This window comes from Lissotriton helveticus, chromosome 9, assembly GCF_964261635.1.
Source record: "Lissotriton helveticus chromosome 9, aLisHel1.1, whole genome shotgun sequence".
In the NCBI taxonomy this organism is placed as follows: Eukaryota; Metazoa; Chordata; class Amphibia; order Caudata; family Salamandridae; genus Lissotriton; species Lissotriton helveticus.
The window spans coordinates 530,715,521-530,730,942 of NC_136070.1; the positions used below are offsets into that span (position 1 = coordinate 530,715,521).

Genomic DNA, 15,422 nt, shown 5'->3' on the forward strand with positions numbered 1-15,422 from the left:
CTGTTTCATTGTGGGAGGCCTATAAGACGGTGATCCGAGGTCAGACCTTGTCCCTTGTGGCCGATGAGAAACGGCGCAACCAAGAGGAGGTGGTGAGTTTGGAATCTGAGATTGCGGTGCTTGAGGGGCGATTGGAGGCTGGAGTGACGCCTGAGATTCTGCATGTTTTGGCTCTTAAGCAAACTGAATACAGGGCGCTTGTGACTGCTGCTGCTGAGATGATGCATCGCCTGCAGCAAGGGCGACTTTATGATGTGGGTGATAAGGCCGGGAAGTTGATTGCGTGGCTGGACAGGAGAGACAGATTGAATCGTGTGGTGCCAGTGATTGAGAGAGATGATGGAGTGCAAGTCGTGGACCCGGTGGAGATAGTTGAGGTGTTTGCTCAGCATTTTCGGGTCGTATATGCCCCGGTTTCGGGCCTCCCGGAGGAGGACTCGTGCTTGTTACTTCGCGACCTTGCGCTGCCCAGTCTCTCGGAGTCTGACGGGGTGTTAATGGAGGCTGATTTTTCCGCTGATGAGGTTGCGCTTGCCATTCGCTCCCTTCGTTCGGGGAAGGCTTGGGGCCCTAATGGTATACCGGTTGAGTTGTATAAGTTGTGTCCAGACAAAATGGCGCCGTATTTGCTGCGTATGTTTGTGGCCTCGCGAGATCTTGGCTCTCTTCCCGGGGACCAGAGGCTGGCTTCCATCGTGGTCATTCATAAAGATGGCAAGCCCCGCGAGCGTTGCTCATCGTATCGTCCAATCTCCCTTCTGAACGCTGAACCAAAGATATTGGCAAAACTACTGGCGAATCGACTGGTCACGGTGATCGGCGGACTGGTTCACCCAGATCAGTCCGGTTTTATCCCCCAGCGCAATACTGCTCTCAATCTTCGCCGTCTGCATGGCGTCATCGCGAGGGCGGGATCTCTTCGTGAGCCGGCCATCTTGGTTTCTCTCGATGCTTCGATGGCCTTTGACACGGTTGAGTGGCCGTATTTGTGGGCCACCCTCGCCAAGTTCGGTTTTGGCCCTAAATTCATCGCCTGGGTTAAACTCCTGTATGAACAGCCGCTTGCGCAGGTGGTGGTTAATGGCAGAGCCGCGGCGCCTTTCGCCCTCGGGCGTGGCACGAGGCAGGGCTGTCCTTTGTCGCCGTTGTTGTTTGCGCTTGCGCTTGAACCGCTGGCCGCCTGGCTTCGGTGGGAACCCTCTCTAAAAGGTATTCGTTGGTCTCCGGATTTTGAAGACCGAGTCTCTCTCTATGCCGATGACATCCTGTTATATCTGACGTCCCCCTGTAAATCGCTGGGAATTCTCATTGACGTATTGCTCTCTTTTGGCCGCAACTCCGGGTTGGTTATCAATTGGTCTAAATCCTGTATCTTTCCGCTTACTAGTGACCCTCTTTCTCTGCCCCGGATATGTCCGATCCCGGTCTGCACTGATGGTTTTAAATATTTGGGGATTTATATTTCACTTGACCCTGTGCTGCGTTATGATCGGAATTTGCTGCCTCCGCTCGCTCGGCTCCGGTCGGACGTTGCGGCGTGGTGTAATCTGCCCCTATCCCCCTTGGGACGTGCGGCATTGTTCAAAATGATGTCCCTCCCCCGGTTCTTATATGCCGTACAAAACACGCTAGATTTGGTGCCGGCTAACTATTTTCGTGAAATAGAGTGCCTCCAGAGGAAGCTGGTGTGGGCTGGTCGGCCCCGTATAGCATTGGCCAAACTCACACTACCCTGGTATGACGGGGGCATCGCGCTACCCGACATACGACGATATTATTGGGCATCCCAGTTGAGCGCCGTGAACCATGCTATGTATGGTCCTGTCCCGAATCCGGCTTTTGAAATGGACCGATGGCTTTTACCTGGGGGGGATTACTATAGGGCATTTTATTCTAGGAGTGCTAGGAAGAACTTGACGGGTCCCACGGCAGTGGCGGTGCGGGTTTGGAGCAGCGCGACCGCGGCTACCGGGTGGACAGATAGGCTTACCAGGGCGACCCCTTTATTTGCTGCGGAGAGGCTGGGTGAACTATGGACGTCAAAGGGGTTCGATAGATGGGATCTCATCGGGATTAGTAAATTGAGCGATCTTTGGGTTAAGGATAGAGTGAAGACCTTTGCGGAACTACAGCAGGAGTATGGTCTGCATGACTCGGAATTTTTTCGATATCTTCAGGTTCGCCACGCCGTTGGGTCGGTTTTTCCGGCCGGTTCTGATATTCCGGAGAGTTCCCCCCTGGAGGATAGGGTGCTGGACGGTCATGTTCCAGACAGCACTATTTCTCTTATTTATAAAAAACTCATTAATGTTCGGTCGGACTTGCTGGTCCATTTGCGTGGCGCCTGGACTGCCGATGGGCTGGAGCTAGACGATGAAGATTGGCAGGCTGCGGTGTCCTCTCCTAAAGAGGTCGCGATTCCGGCGCGCTTGCGACTTGTTCAGCTGAAAGTCCTGCACCGTGTCTATGTCACTGGTCCTCGACTGATGCGTATGGGTTTTTCTGATGATGGACTGTGTCGGCGGGGTTGTGGTATGCTTGCTACTTTCCTTCATATTGTATGGGAGTGCCCGGTGGTTGAATCCTTCTGGAGGGGAGTGCATGAAGTGATGCATGAAGTCACGAATGTTCGACTGCTACCTGAACCTAGGCGCTGTCTATTGAATGTGTGGGAACCGACCGACTGTAATGTTGCTCAGACTCAATGGGTGACTCTGGGCAACATGATTGCAAAGAGGGACATTGCGCAGTTATGGGGGTCTCAGAGGGCTCCCTTGGTCTCCGGGTGGGAAGACAACATGGACTGGTGCATGTTCAGAGAGAAAATTGTCTACATTTCCCGTGGCAGGCCCCAAAAGTGGGGTAGGATATGGAACCAGTGGAATGCATTCCGTGGAGACATCTGTGAACCCCCCTTCGTTGATCCCCCTGATACTCCTTGTTCCCCTTGACTGCACACTCCGGCTCTCACATGTACAGATTTATCGATATTTTCAGCGGCTCTGGGCTCCCGTTCTGTCCCTCCCTCCCTTTCTTTTTCCTGTCCTGAACCATCTCCTGTCTCCCTTATTGTTTCCTGACCGCCTCTTCCTGCCACACACGAAACGCCCATAATGATCGGAGTGCAGCCTTGTTTCTTTTGTTGTTTGAATGTTATAAAATGAAACCGCTCGTATCCTGTCGTTTGGAACTTAACGATTTTCTTACCATGGCTGCCGGACCCCTGGTTGTCGGCTGATGAGCTGTGCATTATATTATACCTTATGATGTTTTCCTGGCCGGCTCGAAGGGTTGTAGGCAAGAATCTGTACTTCCATAATTTTGCTAATAAAGGTTTTTCAAAAAAAAAACAAAAAAACAGGCAAACAATTAATTAAGTCCTGATGATGATCCCCTGATAAATTAGAGCACGGGATCGAAACGTCGACTCCTTTGAGTGGGCATACAGTATATTTAATGTGTATTTGTTGTTGTATGTACCACTTCAGGATATACTGTTAGAATTCTTGACTCAAAACAGTGTCCTGTTTGCTCTTCCCTTTGCCTGATACACCCTTTCCTATCACCTCATTCTTCTTTCTTGTTCTCCACGGTACGGCACAGGAGTGTGTTGTACTGCAATAATTTGTTGCTGTGTATTTGTATTGAAAATAAGATTCTTGTTTACTTAATTATTAAAGTTCCCTGTCCGGCTGGACAAGGAGAAGAAATATATTTAGCCTATTGTGGTCTATATTACATTGGTTCATTATCTAATTTATGCTTAGGACCTTTGTTTTTTCTAAAGTAACTGCTACCCATGGTCCATAGCTACCCGCTGGGTCCCCTTGTCTTCCAAAAATTTATAGGGTGTCAAAGTGACACCCCCTGCACCCTTGCAGGATTCGGTATTTACCGAATCGGTAAATACCGAATCGGTATTGCCCATTGATTCCTATGGGCTTCAAGGCCCATAGGAATCAATGGGCAATACCGAATCGGTATTTACCGATTCGGTAAATACCGAATGTTACTGATTCGGTAATTCCAAAACAAAAATTACCTACATCTCCCTCCTTCATATTTACTGATTCATAAATACCGAATCGGTAAAATTCGGTATTTATGAGTCGGTAAATAGAAGTTACCTACATCTGGCCCAGGATTGGGTGGTAAAATACCAACTCTTAAGGGCCTGTGGCACTCTTAGGAGTGTCACCTACATATGGATTTACCGAATCGGTAAAATTACCAATTCGGTATTTTACAGAATCGGTAAATTTACCGAATCTGTAAATTTACCGATTCTGTAAAATAATGGCCCCTACATCTCAATCACCAAATACCGGTCGGTAACGGCCGAATTCGGCCGTTACCGACCGGTATTTGGTGACCTACATCTGGCCCTAGAAGCTTTGCAGGCCAAGGATCAATATCTTTGTCAAGACCATAAATGCTGCCAATATCAGATACCGCTTCTCACTTGAGCTGATCATTGACTTGGTTACAGATTCAAAGCACAGACTTGAGTCACCCAGCCGCTCAGAGGCTACCCCTTTGTATGTCAAAATAATGCACCTACACTTTTTCATGGCCACCAAATTTATCCACAGGGTTTTCTATGACACTGTTGGCATCTCAAAGGCAAGCCTGTCTTGATGCTTGTGTCAGGTATTATGATGCATCAACAGAATTGCCCACCTGTTTATTTCTATGCCATCATCACTAGTTGAAATGTAAAGGGTTTCAAGGGAATTCCATGCCTTTGATCACTTCCCTCATGTGCTAAGTCCTAGTGACTCCACCGCCTCAAGTGCAGATGTCCCACAAAGCGTGCAGAACATAAAATACTGTTGCAAACTTACCTGAAGTAACTTTATGGTAGAAAATTTATTTTTTTCAGACTCCCCCTTTAAACTGAAGGGTATCGTGTTGTGAGTCTTCACTTTCTAGTAAATTTACATTTGTAAATGGTGAATAGCCCAAAGTAGCTCATTTACTACAAAGACAAAAAGTAGCTTACACGTGTATACTTACTCATGTTTGCATTTGTGAATAGCCCACATGATGAGGAAGTTCATAAATCATTTTGGAATGCCCCTTCATTACATCACTTTGAAGGGTTTTCGAACAAGTGACTGAATATACAGAGGTTTTCTTTGCGCTAAAAATCAAATTAGGGACCCTAAAGCATAATTGTGGACATCTATGTGAAAGTTGGCTAACACATCATCTGCCACCCTTACAGTGTTAACTTAATTTTTGCTAAGTATTCTTGGGGAAGATCCCTCCCTCTAAAGCAACTGGTGTAAATCAGGCTCGCTCTCTTAACACGTTCCCTGTGAGCAATTCAAAAAGGGTGTTTGCATCTCACATAGTTCAAAATTCTCGAGCTACCACTTTTCCTGCATTCCATTTGTTATGATGAGAATTGAAGTAATTAGTAGATTTAATCAGCAAGAGTTGGACTGTGATTTATGCATGATTGTTCTGCCTGAAACACAAAGGGCAAGCTTTGATAAGGATGTAATCAGCCGTTAGCTTTTTGCTGTCCCTTAGTTTGCTCTGATGAACTCATATCCGATGCCGACCTCTTGCAGGCAGGAAGTAAGTTGTTTGACATTATGTTCCCACTGCCAAGTAAAAAAACATGCCATGTGTGATTGTGCAAATCGTATATCTGGGTATTTTGAACACCATTTTGATTGTTGGGTTACAGGGTTGCTTTAATACGTTGTTGTGGTATGCAAATGAAATATTGAATGGGAGACGTGTTTTTACTTTGGTTTTGACAACCTGGGGCCTATATTTACTAAAAAATCACGCAACACAACGCAGCAAGATAACTTGTTGCACTGTGTGACAAGGAGAGAGCAGGAATGTGTCATATCTGCTAAGATGTGAGACATTCCTGCTCTCTTCCTGAGCTGATGCACTGCATGCTGCCTAGCACCAACGCAGGCACTCTTGCACCATGGTGCAAGGGTGTCTGCATTACAAAGAAAATAGTATTTTGTGCAGGAAGGGACACCTTTCTGTACATAAACAATCCTTTGAGGCATTTTCCTCTTTCCATGTGTGTTACAGAAGGCATCACATGTAGAGCAGGGCCGGCTCTAGGCTCATGGTGGTTCTGGGCAAGGAGCATAGGTAGGGGGCCCGGAAGAGGGGGTCCGGGCGGGGCGGAGCGCGCAGGCCAGTAAACCGGGGAGGGGGTCAGGGTGTTTAGAAGTGGAACAGAGCCGGAGGCCGCCAAATCCCTGCCAGGGGCCACCACGCAAATATGTACCCATCCTCAGATGATTAATATATTAAGGATATATATTGGCGTGGTGGCCCCTGGGGTTTGGTGGCCCTGTGCAGGTGCACAGCTTGCACATGCCTAAAGCCGGCCCTGTGTAGAGGAGGGGGAAATTAACATATTTCACCTCGTTCTGCCTCTAGTAGGAAGGTATACTATTTTGACACATTCCAAAGTTTACTATTCTTAGTAAATCTGGGAATGCACCAAAATCTATAGGTGGATGCATGGAAATGTCCAAACTCCACCCATGGAACGCCTTCCCAAAGCAGAGTAACACATGGTAGTGACTTGCACAGCCTTGCGTTACTCTTGATTTCCTAAGCCATGCACCGCCATACAAAGTGGCTTTGTGCAGCATAGTAAATCTTAACTAAGAGCTTGTGTTGCCTTGCATCACCTTGAGTGACACAACGGCAATGCAAACCCTTAGAAAATCTGGGCCTTGGTGTACTGTCATTTCTTGACCAGCTTTCTTGTTGTCTACTTTTTCTGTTGGTGAAGAAGAAATACTCCATAGAAATATGCAACATTGTATCCCAATTTAAACAATTCTAATGCATTCATCATTTGCTCAAAAATGCACGTTTAATAACCATTGCAAAGTTATATTACACGCCTCATATATTTGTAGGTAGATAGCAGGCATCACAGTTTAATGCAGATAGGTTAGATTTATATCCACATGCACATACTCAAATAAGACACCTCTGCATCTTCAATGTACATGTGTACATGTAAATGTACATGTATTTATATAGCCCAAATCACCGACCCGGTATCTAAGCGCTTGCTTAGGGAACCCGTCCTGGTATTCCCCTGACAGATACCCCGGCAGGGTATCCCTAAGGTGAAAGCCAGGCATCCGTAGTGGGCCGTAGTGGAGATTAAGCAAGCTATTGCCCAGAGTCGCAGAGTGTGCCCCCATGAGTCGGTTAGGCACCAGAGCGAGAATTGTCGAGTCCGTGGAATTTCTGAGCCCGAGACCCGCCGAGGCGGGGAATTGAACCCTGGTCCACGGCCGATGTCAGCTTCCGGGTCTGCCGCCTCTAACCACTGAGCCACACTTCTCCACTGAGCCACACTTCTCCACCATTGTTCAATGTACTGAACAATGAGTGGTTAGGATAAACTTCAAGAAAGGTAATTTATAGGTAGTGCCTGGCTGTAGGAAATTAGTCTTTTTTGCATGCCCACCAGCCTTTTTCTGGACCCAGATTTTACTGGCTTTAGAACTCTGTGCACTTTACCACTGGCAAATAGGAGAAATGTGCATGTGCTCAATGTTTAAGCATTCTTAAATTGGCTTATTTGTGATTGGCACATTAAATGTGCCTGTAAGTCCCTACTATAGAAAGTGCATGCAGGGCCTGGAAGTTAAGGTCCACTTGTGGACTACACCACCTATTGTGCCATCCACTGCAGTGGTAGTGTAAGAATAGCTACAGACTAATCCCATGTAGCCTGACTGCAGCAGTGTAAAACCTGCAGCATGACATGTCAAAATAACCCCTTTTGACAGGTAAAGATCCACATTTAAAAAATGTAGTAAATCACCTCTATATAGACCTTCTATCCCACATGGCACGGTGCATGGAATTTAAAAGTTTGACATGTAGAAAATGAATATTGCCATATCTCTCCAGTGACAAGGTCCAAAAAACTATTTTCACTGTAGCAGGTCTAACTGTCCTATGTAGAAAACCAAAGTGCAAATAAACATTCTAATACAGCTAACTCAGGAAAGGCATATGCTAGAAAAGTTAAACGACTATTTTAATTGATAATAAAAATTCTATTCAATAGTCAAGTCAGTGTTTTTATAAATATTAGAGTAAGGTGACATTTAGAAAGTTGCCCTTTACATGCCTCAGTTTTCAGAAGGCTAATTAGGATTTGCCTCTGCCAATTCCAAGCCATTGCTCAGTGCTCAGCCTTCAGTGATATGTGAACAATGTGTACAATTCATCTCAGGAATTACACAATAGGTTGACCTGAATGGGCTGGGATGACTCCTCTGAGCTCTGCTGAATCTTCAGGATAGGGGCTATGGGCATCCGGTTGACACTACTGTGTCGTGTACGACATGTCTGTTTGAGCTAGATGTAACACTTTGGTGCACTTGTATAAGGCCTGCTATGTAATGTACTTTAGTGTTAAATGTGGGAAAACATTTGTGCTTACCATAGAGCACTCCCCTGCACACCTACAACCCCCAAAGCCTAAGATTAGGGTGACCAAATACTTTTGCTTTCTTCAAAATGCCCTGACACATAATATTTTGGGCATGTTTGCAATGAGGCAAACAGAAACTACTGACAAATTGGGTTGGGTGGCCTCTGTGAACTTCTCTGCCATCAGTTATGAAGGGCCCAGGAGACATCCACATCCAATAGTTAGTATAAGGCATAAATCCCAGCACCCCAAAGCAATCAAATAGAACTCTTTCTGGACCTGCAGAATAATAGACGATGACTAGGCCTGTTGTCTGTGACCTGAGAGGACCCGAAGGACTGGACATGCTCTGTCTTGCACATAGGGCTAAACTCTGGTCTCCAAGGTTCAGCTGGCTGACCTCCTGGGTGACTCTAGGAACACACACAGTTTCAAGAAGCCTTTTTCCTAAAGTGCACAGCTGATCCATGCAACTGGACCTCTTGCTGTTGGCCTCCTCCTGATACCCCAAGAGTCTTTAAATGCTATCCGAAGTCTTAGAAATTTACTCCTATGAATGTTTGGGCACCAGAAGACAGTTTGAATACTTTGAAAAACGTTTGCTTCATAACTGCAGAACCTCAGTAGTACCTGCTCTGTGGAAAGTATCCTACTAGCAGTTACACAACATCAGTTTGAATTTCAGCTTTGTCCCTCACAAAGATCTCTGCAACTCTGAGAAAATGATAAAGTCCCTTTCTGTGTTGGGAATTAAAAGTTTATTTGACCAAAAACTAAAAAACTCCATAGCGCTAGCTGGGCCAACCTGCTTCCAGTGTCTGACCTGCAGTTCCACTGCAATGGCTACTGTTTCAGCTATGAAATGCACTGAGAGGATTTTCCACTCAAAAAAGTCATTTTAACAAGTGGCACTTAGAAATGTTTTCAAACTTGCAGTGGCATACATTTCAAGGTGACCAATCCACTTGTTGTATCCGACCATAGATCCATGACAGCCGACCTCAAATTGCTCCTAGGTCTCAGTCTACCATGACCATTGACTATCATTTGTGAAATTTGGCAATGTTCTAATTAAATTTAAAAACTTCATATCTCCACTTTCCTTTATTAGATTTTTGTTGTTTTGATGGCCCTTTGTCTATTCAATTTCATTAACTTTTTTCTAACTTTGTTTGGGATTTTTACTGCTTGTTGTTTTGACTTTACCTGTCTCCTCTCTACCACAGCTACCATGGGGTTGAGAGCAGGTTAATTTAGAGAATTTGAGGGTTCACCCTAACAAGAGTTGTGATTATCCTTTTAGGTAACCCACTGTCCAACCCAAAAGTATTATTACATTTCACACAGTTGTCTAAAGATACAATTGAGATGGTGTAGAATATATTCAAGGCTATTGGGTAATGTAGTACAGAATACCAAAATGTGCCGTTTTTGAATAATGCAAGTACCAGGTAATTTTCCAAAGAAGAATCCCCTGCAGAAGGGGTCACTCACAGAGCCTGTAATCAATGAGCAAAATATGGGACCTGGTTTGCACCTAAGAAAATGTGAACAAAGATGGGCTATTTGATCATTCATTTAAGAGTATATGGCCCTGCTACCTAGCTTTGCATACCATGCTATGCCAATATTACCTTTGGCCATCCGCAGATTTGAGACACCAAAACCAAACTAAAAAGCTCTGCAAGAAAGAATATCTCATGGAAAAACATAGGGATACCTTGATAGGGAACCAAGAACATTGAGTAAAAAAAGGGTGAAGCAGCAGAGTGTGTGCCACTTAGCCAATCATACCCAATGTGTATGAGAGACAGAAAAAGAGTAGGGTGCGTAGGTTACAAATGTATGGTGAAACATGGTTAGTAAGACAGCTGGGCCTTTTGTTTCCACCTACTCTAAAAGTTGAACCACTACATCTAGGTTGCTGTCATTGGGAAATGAACATGATATGGATAATGTTAATGTGGTATGTGTAACCATGATATGGCATAATGATGAAAGAACTTGGGGAGCACAGAGAATAAATACTGCACACTGACAATGATAACTTGATGACAAATACATTAAATCCCCATGAAATATATTGAAAAATATCATTAAAGTTGAAGTCTTTCTGGTAATCACACTTGTGTACAAAGACAAAATGACAGAACTTCATTCATACTAACCTGGAGTAAGAGTTTACAATCTGGGGCAGCACCAAGAAGAAGTGATTGATTATATGTGATCAATTGAAGGAATCCAAGAAACTACATAAGAAAAAGGGTAAAGTGATAATCTTCAGAAGTGTCTTGTCACACTGAGGTTCAAACATTGGGAAATTTATGCTCTACAAGTATTAAAGAACATGCAAACCTATTAACAAACCTGTCAATAGAAAGTATATATTCACCATCATTATCACCAGTTGCAGAATCAGCAGCAATAAACACCTCGACCATTATCAGCACTTCATATGAGAGGACTGTGCAGGATCATAACATCAAACTATTTCTATATACTAATGAAGATTTAGGACTGGATGTACAAACATTATGAATATGGATTTCTTAATTGCAATTCTCAATAAATAGGAAATTGTTGTTCCTAATGTACGAAACACTTCAGAGTTTCATTAGTAATTCCTAATGGGTCGCAAATAGACCTACCTCATTCATATTATTGAGGTGCGTCACAATTTGCAACCCACTAGGATTCGCTGCCATCACAGGGATGGTGGCCTGCTGGGCTCAGCAGCCAACCACCTCTGTGATTGCTTTTAAATAAAGCAATATTTTTTGTTAAATGCAACCCTTTTTGACACTTCAGTATCCAGTGGTCCGTGAGACGCCTGAAGGTGGTTAAAAAATATTATTATTTACATTCTCAAATGGAATGGGGTCCTTTGCAAATGGGTAACCACCAGTTTTAAACTTTTGGTAAAGTGTTACTGTTTTGTGACAGGAATTCAGTTACAAAACAGTAATATATACTATACCGATTGTGTATTTGGAAGAATTCCCTAAACACGTTCCTCCTAATACTGAATCGCAAATACAAAATGTGATTCGGTAACAAGTTACCACAGGGCATTTTCCAGTCAAAAACCGCCAGATTCTGCTAATCTGGAAGTTTGCGACTGAAAAAATGGTTTGTAGATCTGGTCGTAACTATGATTTTGGTTATCCAGGTTTTTACAGATATGTTTGCGCCTGTGCTCAACAGGCATCTACACATGAGTAAAATGTGCATGGCCACGGATGTTAGTGCTAGGGATATAAACCAAGACCATTACGTGTTGTCTGAGTTAATGCTTCTCCCAAAGATGGGTCAATGAAGGGCCAACAGTGTATACATCATAAGCATTGTATATAAAATCATCTGTGGCATTGGGAAGAATTAACACATATTTAATGATGTTAGGCCTAAAGATGCCGAACCCCATCATGATATTGGGTTATTGCACAATGCAAATTGTCTAGATTTCAACTATATAAACAGGAAGGGTCTGTATGTCTAATGATAACACTGCTACCAGGTTACCACTTTAAAATCTATATTGCTTTTCCACACTACCATTGAAAATGGTTTATGTCTCAGAGTGGTGTACTCTGTCGTGTGTCATTGAAGGACAGGGTTGCATGTTTGGCTATATTTGGGACAGCAGTGATACCCATCTCCCCAGAATCCAGGTAATTCCAGCTACAGATAGGCTCGAATATCTTAAGAATGTCCTGGTAAGTTTGCAGGTTGGAACAATTTTTACAGAGGTAATGTTAAATCCATAAGAGCCAATGTTATCAAACAAACGTAATACATTTTCGTATAAATACCCGCATCTTTGAGATTCATTGGGCCTGATATAGTAAAAGGTATTGTGATCGAAAAGCCTGCAATTCACAAAATCACAAAACCACAGTTTGACATGCACCTATGGAACTTTGGAAGGCACAAATGTATTTCTGTTGCAAACATGTACAAAAAGAATAGTGTGGACATGTTCCTACAGTTACAATTACTTGCCACAGATATCTATTTTTACTGCATAGTACTGCAGCTGCTTCTTTGAGGTAAAACAAAGTACAATACAACTATAATTTTTGGTAATCTTAGTTTAGAATAAGCTACAGAGGTCATTTAATCACTGTTTTAATATTGAAAAAAAATCCAATTCAATGGTGAATTTTGATTAATAATAAATATGCAGGAATGCAACTTTTACAAAGTTAGGCTTTACTTGCCTGAAGCTCCAGTAGGCACATTAGCATTACCTGCCTGCAGCTGCCTCACTGTCAGTGCTTTTCTCTTGATAAGGTAAGAGACCCAGAGCAGAAATAATAATTTGGGACTTTCGGCAGAAAGACATGGGTGTGAGGTATGTGACTCAATGTCTCCTAGGAAGGGCATTTGGTGAGGGTTTAATAACTTTAATGACTTACATGGAACCAGGGTGAGATTTGCCAATCCATCGTTAACTGTAAATGCAGAGCTTGGGACGATAGTTATTTGAAAACAGGGCCAGTTCTATCCGGCTCAGTTCTATTCCAGGGAACAAGAACCAATCAAGGGTTGTTGAGGAAGGGACTGCTCATTTCCCTAGACACTCCCCTGGGTGTGCCACCAGCCTCCTCCGGGGCAGAAAGGTTCTGCCATCTTGATTCTCTCTGTCAAATTGTGCACTGTGGTATAGCTTGAAGTAAGGCATACAGGTTATGCTTCAAAAGTGGGCATGTTTGCATGTCATTAGTCTGTTCAGTGGCATTAGCACCAGGGGTTGAGCCCAGGTTTACTTATTAATTTTGTGTTGAACGTGACTAGATTTTGGGATTTATTACTTGAGAAGGATCTAAATCCTGCCCAACTGAAAACCCTTATTCTGTATGGGTAGTGGATCACTACGAAACATTTTGTGTTTTGTATGTTGCCTTTGGCATCTCTTTTCCCCAGTTTTGCATAACACAGAAGTGAAGTTCCATGCAGTCTCAATATTTCTATGTTGCATTTACCAAACTAAAAAAAACTAATCAACAGCCCCCTCAAGCTCCCTTCATGGCTGCTACAACTGTCAAACATGCTGCACACTAACTACGCCTCTACAATCATAATTTATGTTTCTGAATGGAAAATCTAGATTGTTTTTTCTTAAAATGTACATTTTGAGGGCATAAAGAGGAATCCTTCAAAAAATAAACATATTTGAATCCTACCGTTTGTACTTCTTCCAGGAGATAACGAGGTAGCTTATCTGTTCCGAGTATTGAAATATGCCAATAAGTTTATAATAAACTAGTGGTATATAAAGTTCCCTCACCAGTGACTGTGCACAATGCAATATAAATCTCTAATCGCAAACTCCATCCAATATAATATGCCTGTGCATTTAATTGACTACATCATTCTATGATGATAAAATAAAAGATAAAAAACATTAATCATCCGGCAAACATATCAATAAAATCGAGATACACCTGTTTCCTGGAAGAGAATAAGACATGAGATTTTAAGAAATTTGACAGAAATTATCCCAATAATCAAACAGGAACCTAATGATAACATAGATGTCCCACAAGATTTATTTCAGAATGACATTGATTCTCATAAATAGGAGGTATTATAGAGATTCCAATTGCGATATTATTGATGCCAATTTGTTACAAGAATACACATTATACCAGGTGAATCACATTCTATTTATAACCAATCAAAGAGGCTTTACCATCCTAGCCTTGGCCTTCGAGATGTATGTTCTGAAAGTTCCACCGATACTTAGTGCATTGATTGTGCAAGCATTGGCTCTGATGCAGATACTTCCCATACATCGGAAGACCTATGGAGTAGAAACAAATATATTGGTGATCATCAGAGACGTCTTTCCTAATTCCAGAGCTTGAATGTAATATTTTTTTTCTATTATGAACTCGGTGCCAAACTAAGGGGTCGATTAGGATCGCGGACGGACTTGAGTCTGTCCGCGACCCCTGAGGAGGAGGGAACGTCCGCATGGGCTGCGGCGTTCCCTCCGATCAAATTAGGATGTGACCGCCAGGGTGGCGGTCACATCCTCTATCTCTAACATTGCGGCGGGTGCAGCTTCAAGCTGCACCCGCCGCAATGTAAAAAATCCATGCACAGCATTTGCGTGCACAAAGCGGCAGGCACCGCGCGGTGCCTGCTGCATTGTGCACGCAAATGCAGGGGGGTACCATAGGTACCCCCCATGTGCACCCCCCACCCCACCTTCACCCAGGGGGCCCGCAACGGGCCCCCGAAGTGAAGGTTCGTATGCTTTTCCACGGCGGTAAAGCCGCCGCGGAAAAGCATATATTTTCAGACATCCTAATATGCCTGGCGGTGTCTGATAGACACCGCCAGACATGTTAGTGCTTTTCCGCCGCGGTCGCCTTCCGACCGCGGCGGAAAAGCGGCGGACAGATTATCAGACCCACCAGCCATCCTAATTTGGCGGTGGGTCTTTGGAGTCTCCGCCGCGGTTTTTCCGCATCCTCCAGGCCGGCGGACACTTCCGCCGGCCCGGAGGATGCGGAAAAACCGCCATCCTAATCGGCCCCTAAATGCTTGTCTTACACATGTTTTGACAGGACTGGTTTAGCCATCATGATCATGATCATCATCTTTAGCAGCACCAAGATGAACACAAAATGAATCAGACTTTATTGCAAGTAAGATGAGTGTACCACAAAATGATGAAAATTGTTTGAATAGAAAAATTAAGATTGCAATACAAAAATCCTGTCTATGCTTCTAAAGGGGCTTTCTCATCTTTTGAAACCATATGGAATGTTAACTGGATCATGTGCAAAGTCTTATGGATGTTTCCAACGTGCCTCACTTGAAGCTTAAAGACTGATTTCCTAAAACCGGCATGCACTATGCATTTTCAAACCTGAGTCTAGTGCACTGTACTATGCAATGGACAAATTATCAAATTACACTGATGATAATTTAGTCATGTTAGTTTTGCAACTCC

General features: G+C 43.7%; 1 protein-coding gene across 1 annotated transcript in view; it reads right to left on the reverse strand.

The window, feature by feature from the left end:
* The window catches only part of LOC144782821 (uncharacterized), a 169,975-nt gene that overhangs the window by 68,593 nt on the left and 85,960 nt on the right, over positions 1 to 15,422 (reverse strand). The window contains exons 3-4 of the mRNA XM_078662099.1: positions 14,151 to 14,261; positions 10,624 to 10,704 (exon numbers count right to left, since the gene is read on the reverse strand). Coding sequence (XP_078518225.1) covers positions 10,624 to 10,704; positions 14,151 to 14,249 — 180 coding nt within the window. The 5' untranslated portion in view covers positions 14,250 to 14,261. The remainder of the gene's footprint in view (positions 1 to 10,623; positions 10,705 to 14,150; positions 14,262 to 15,422) is intronic.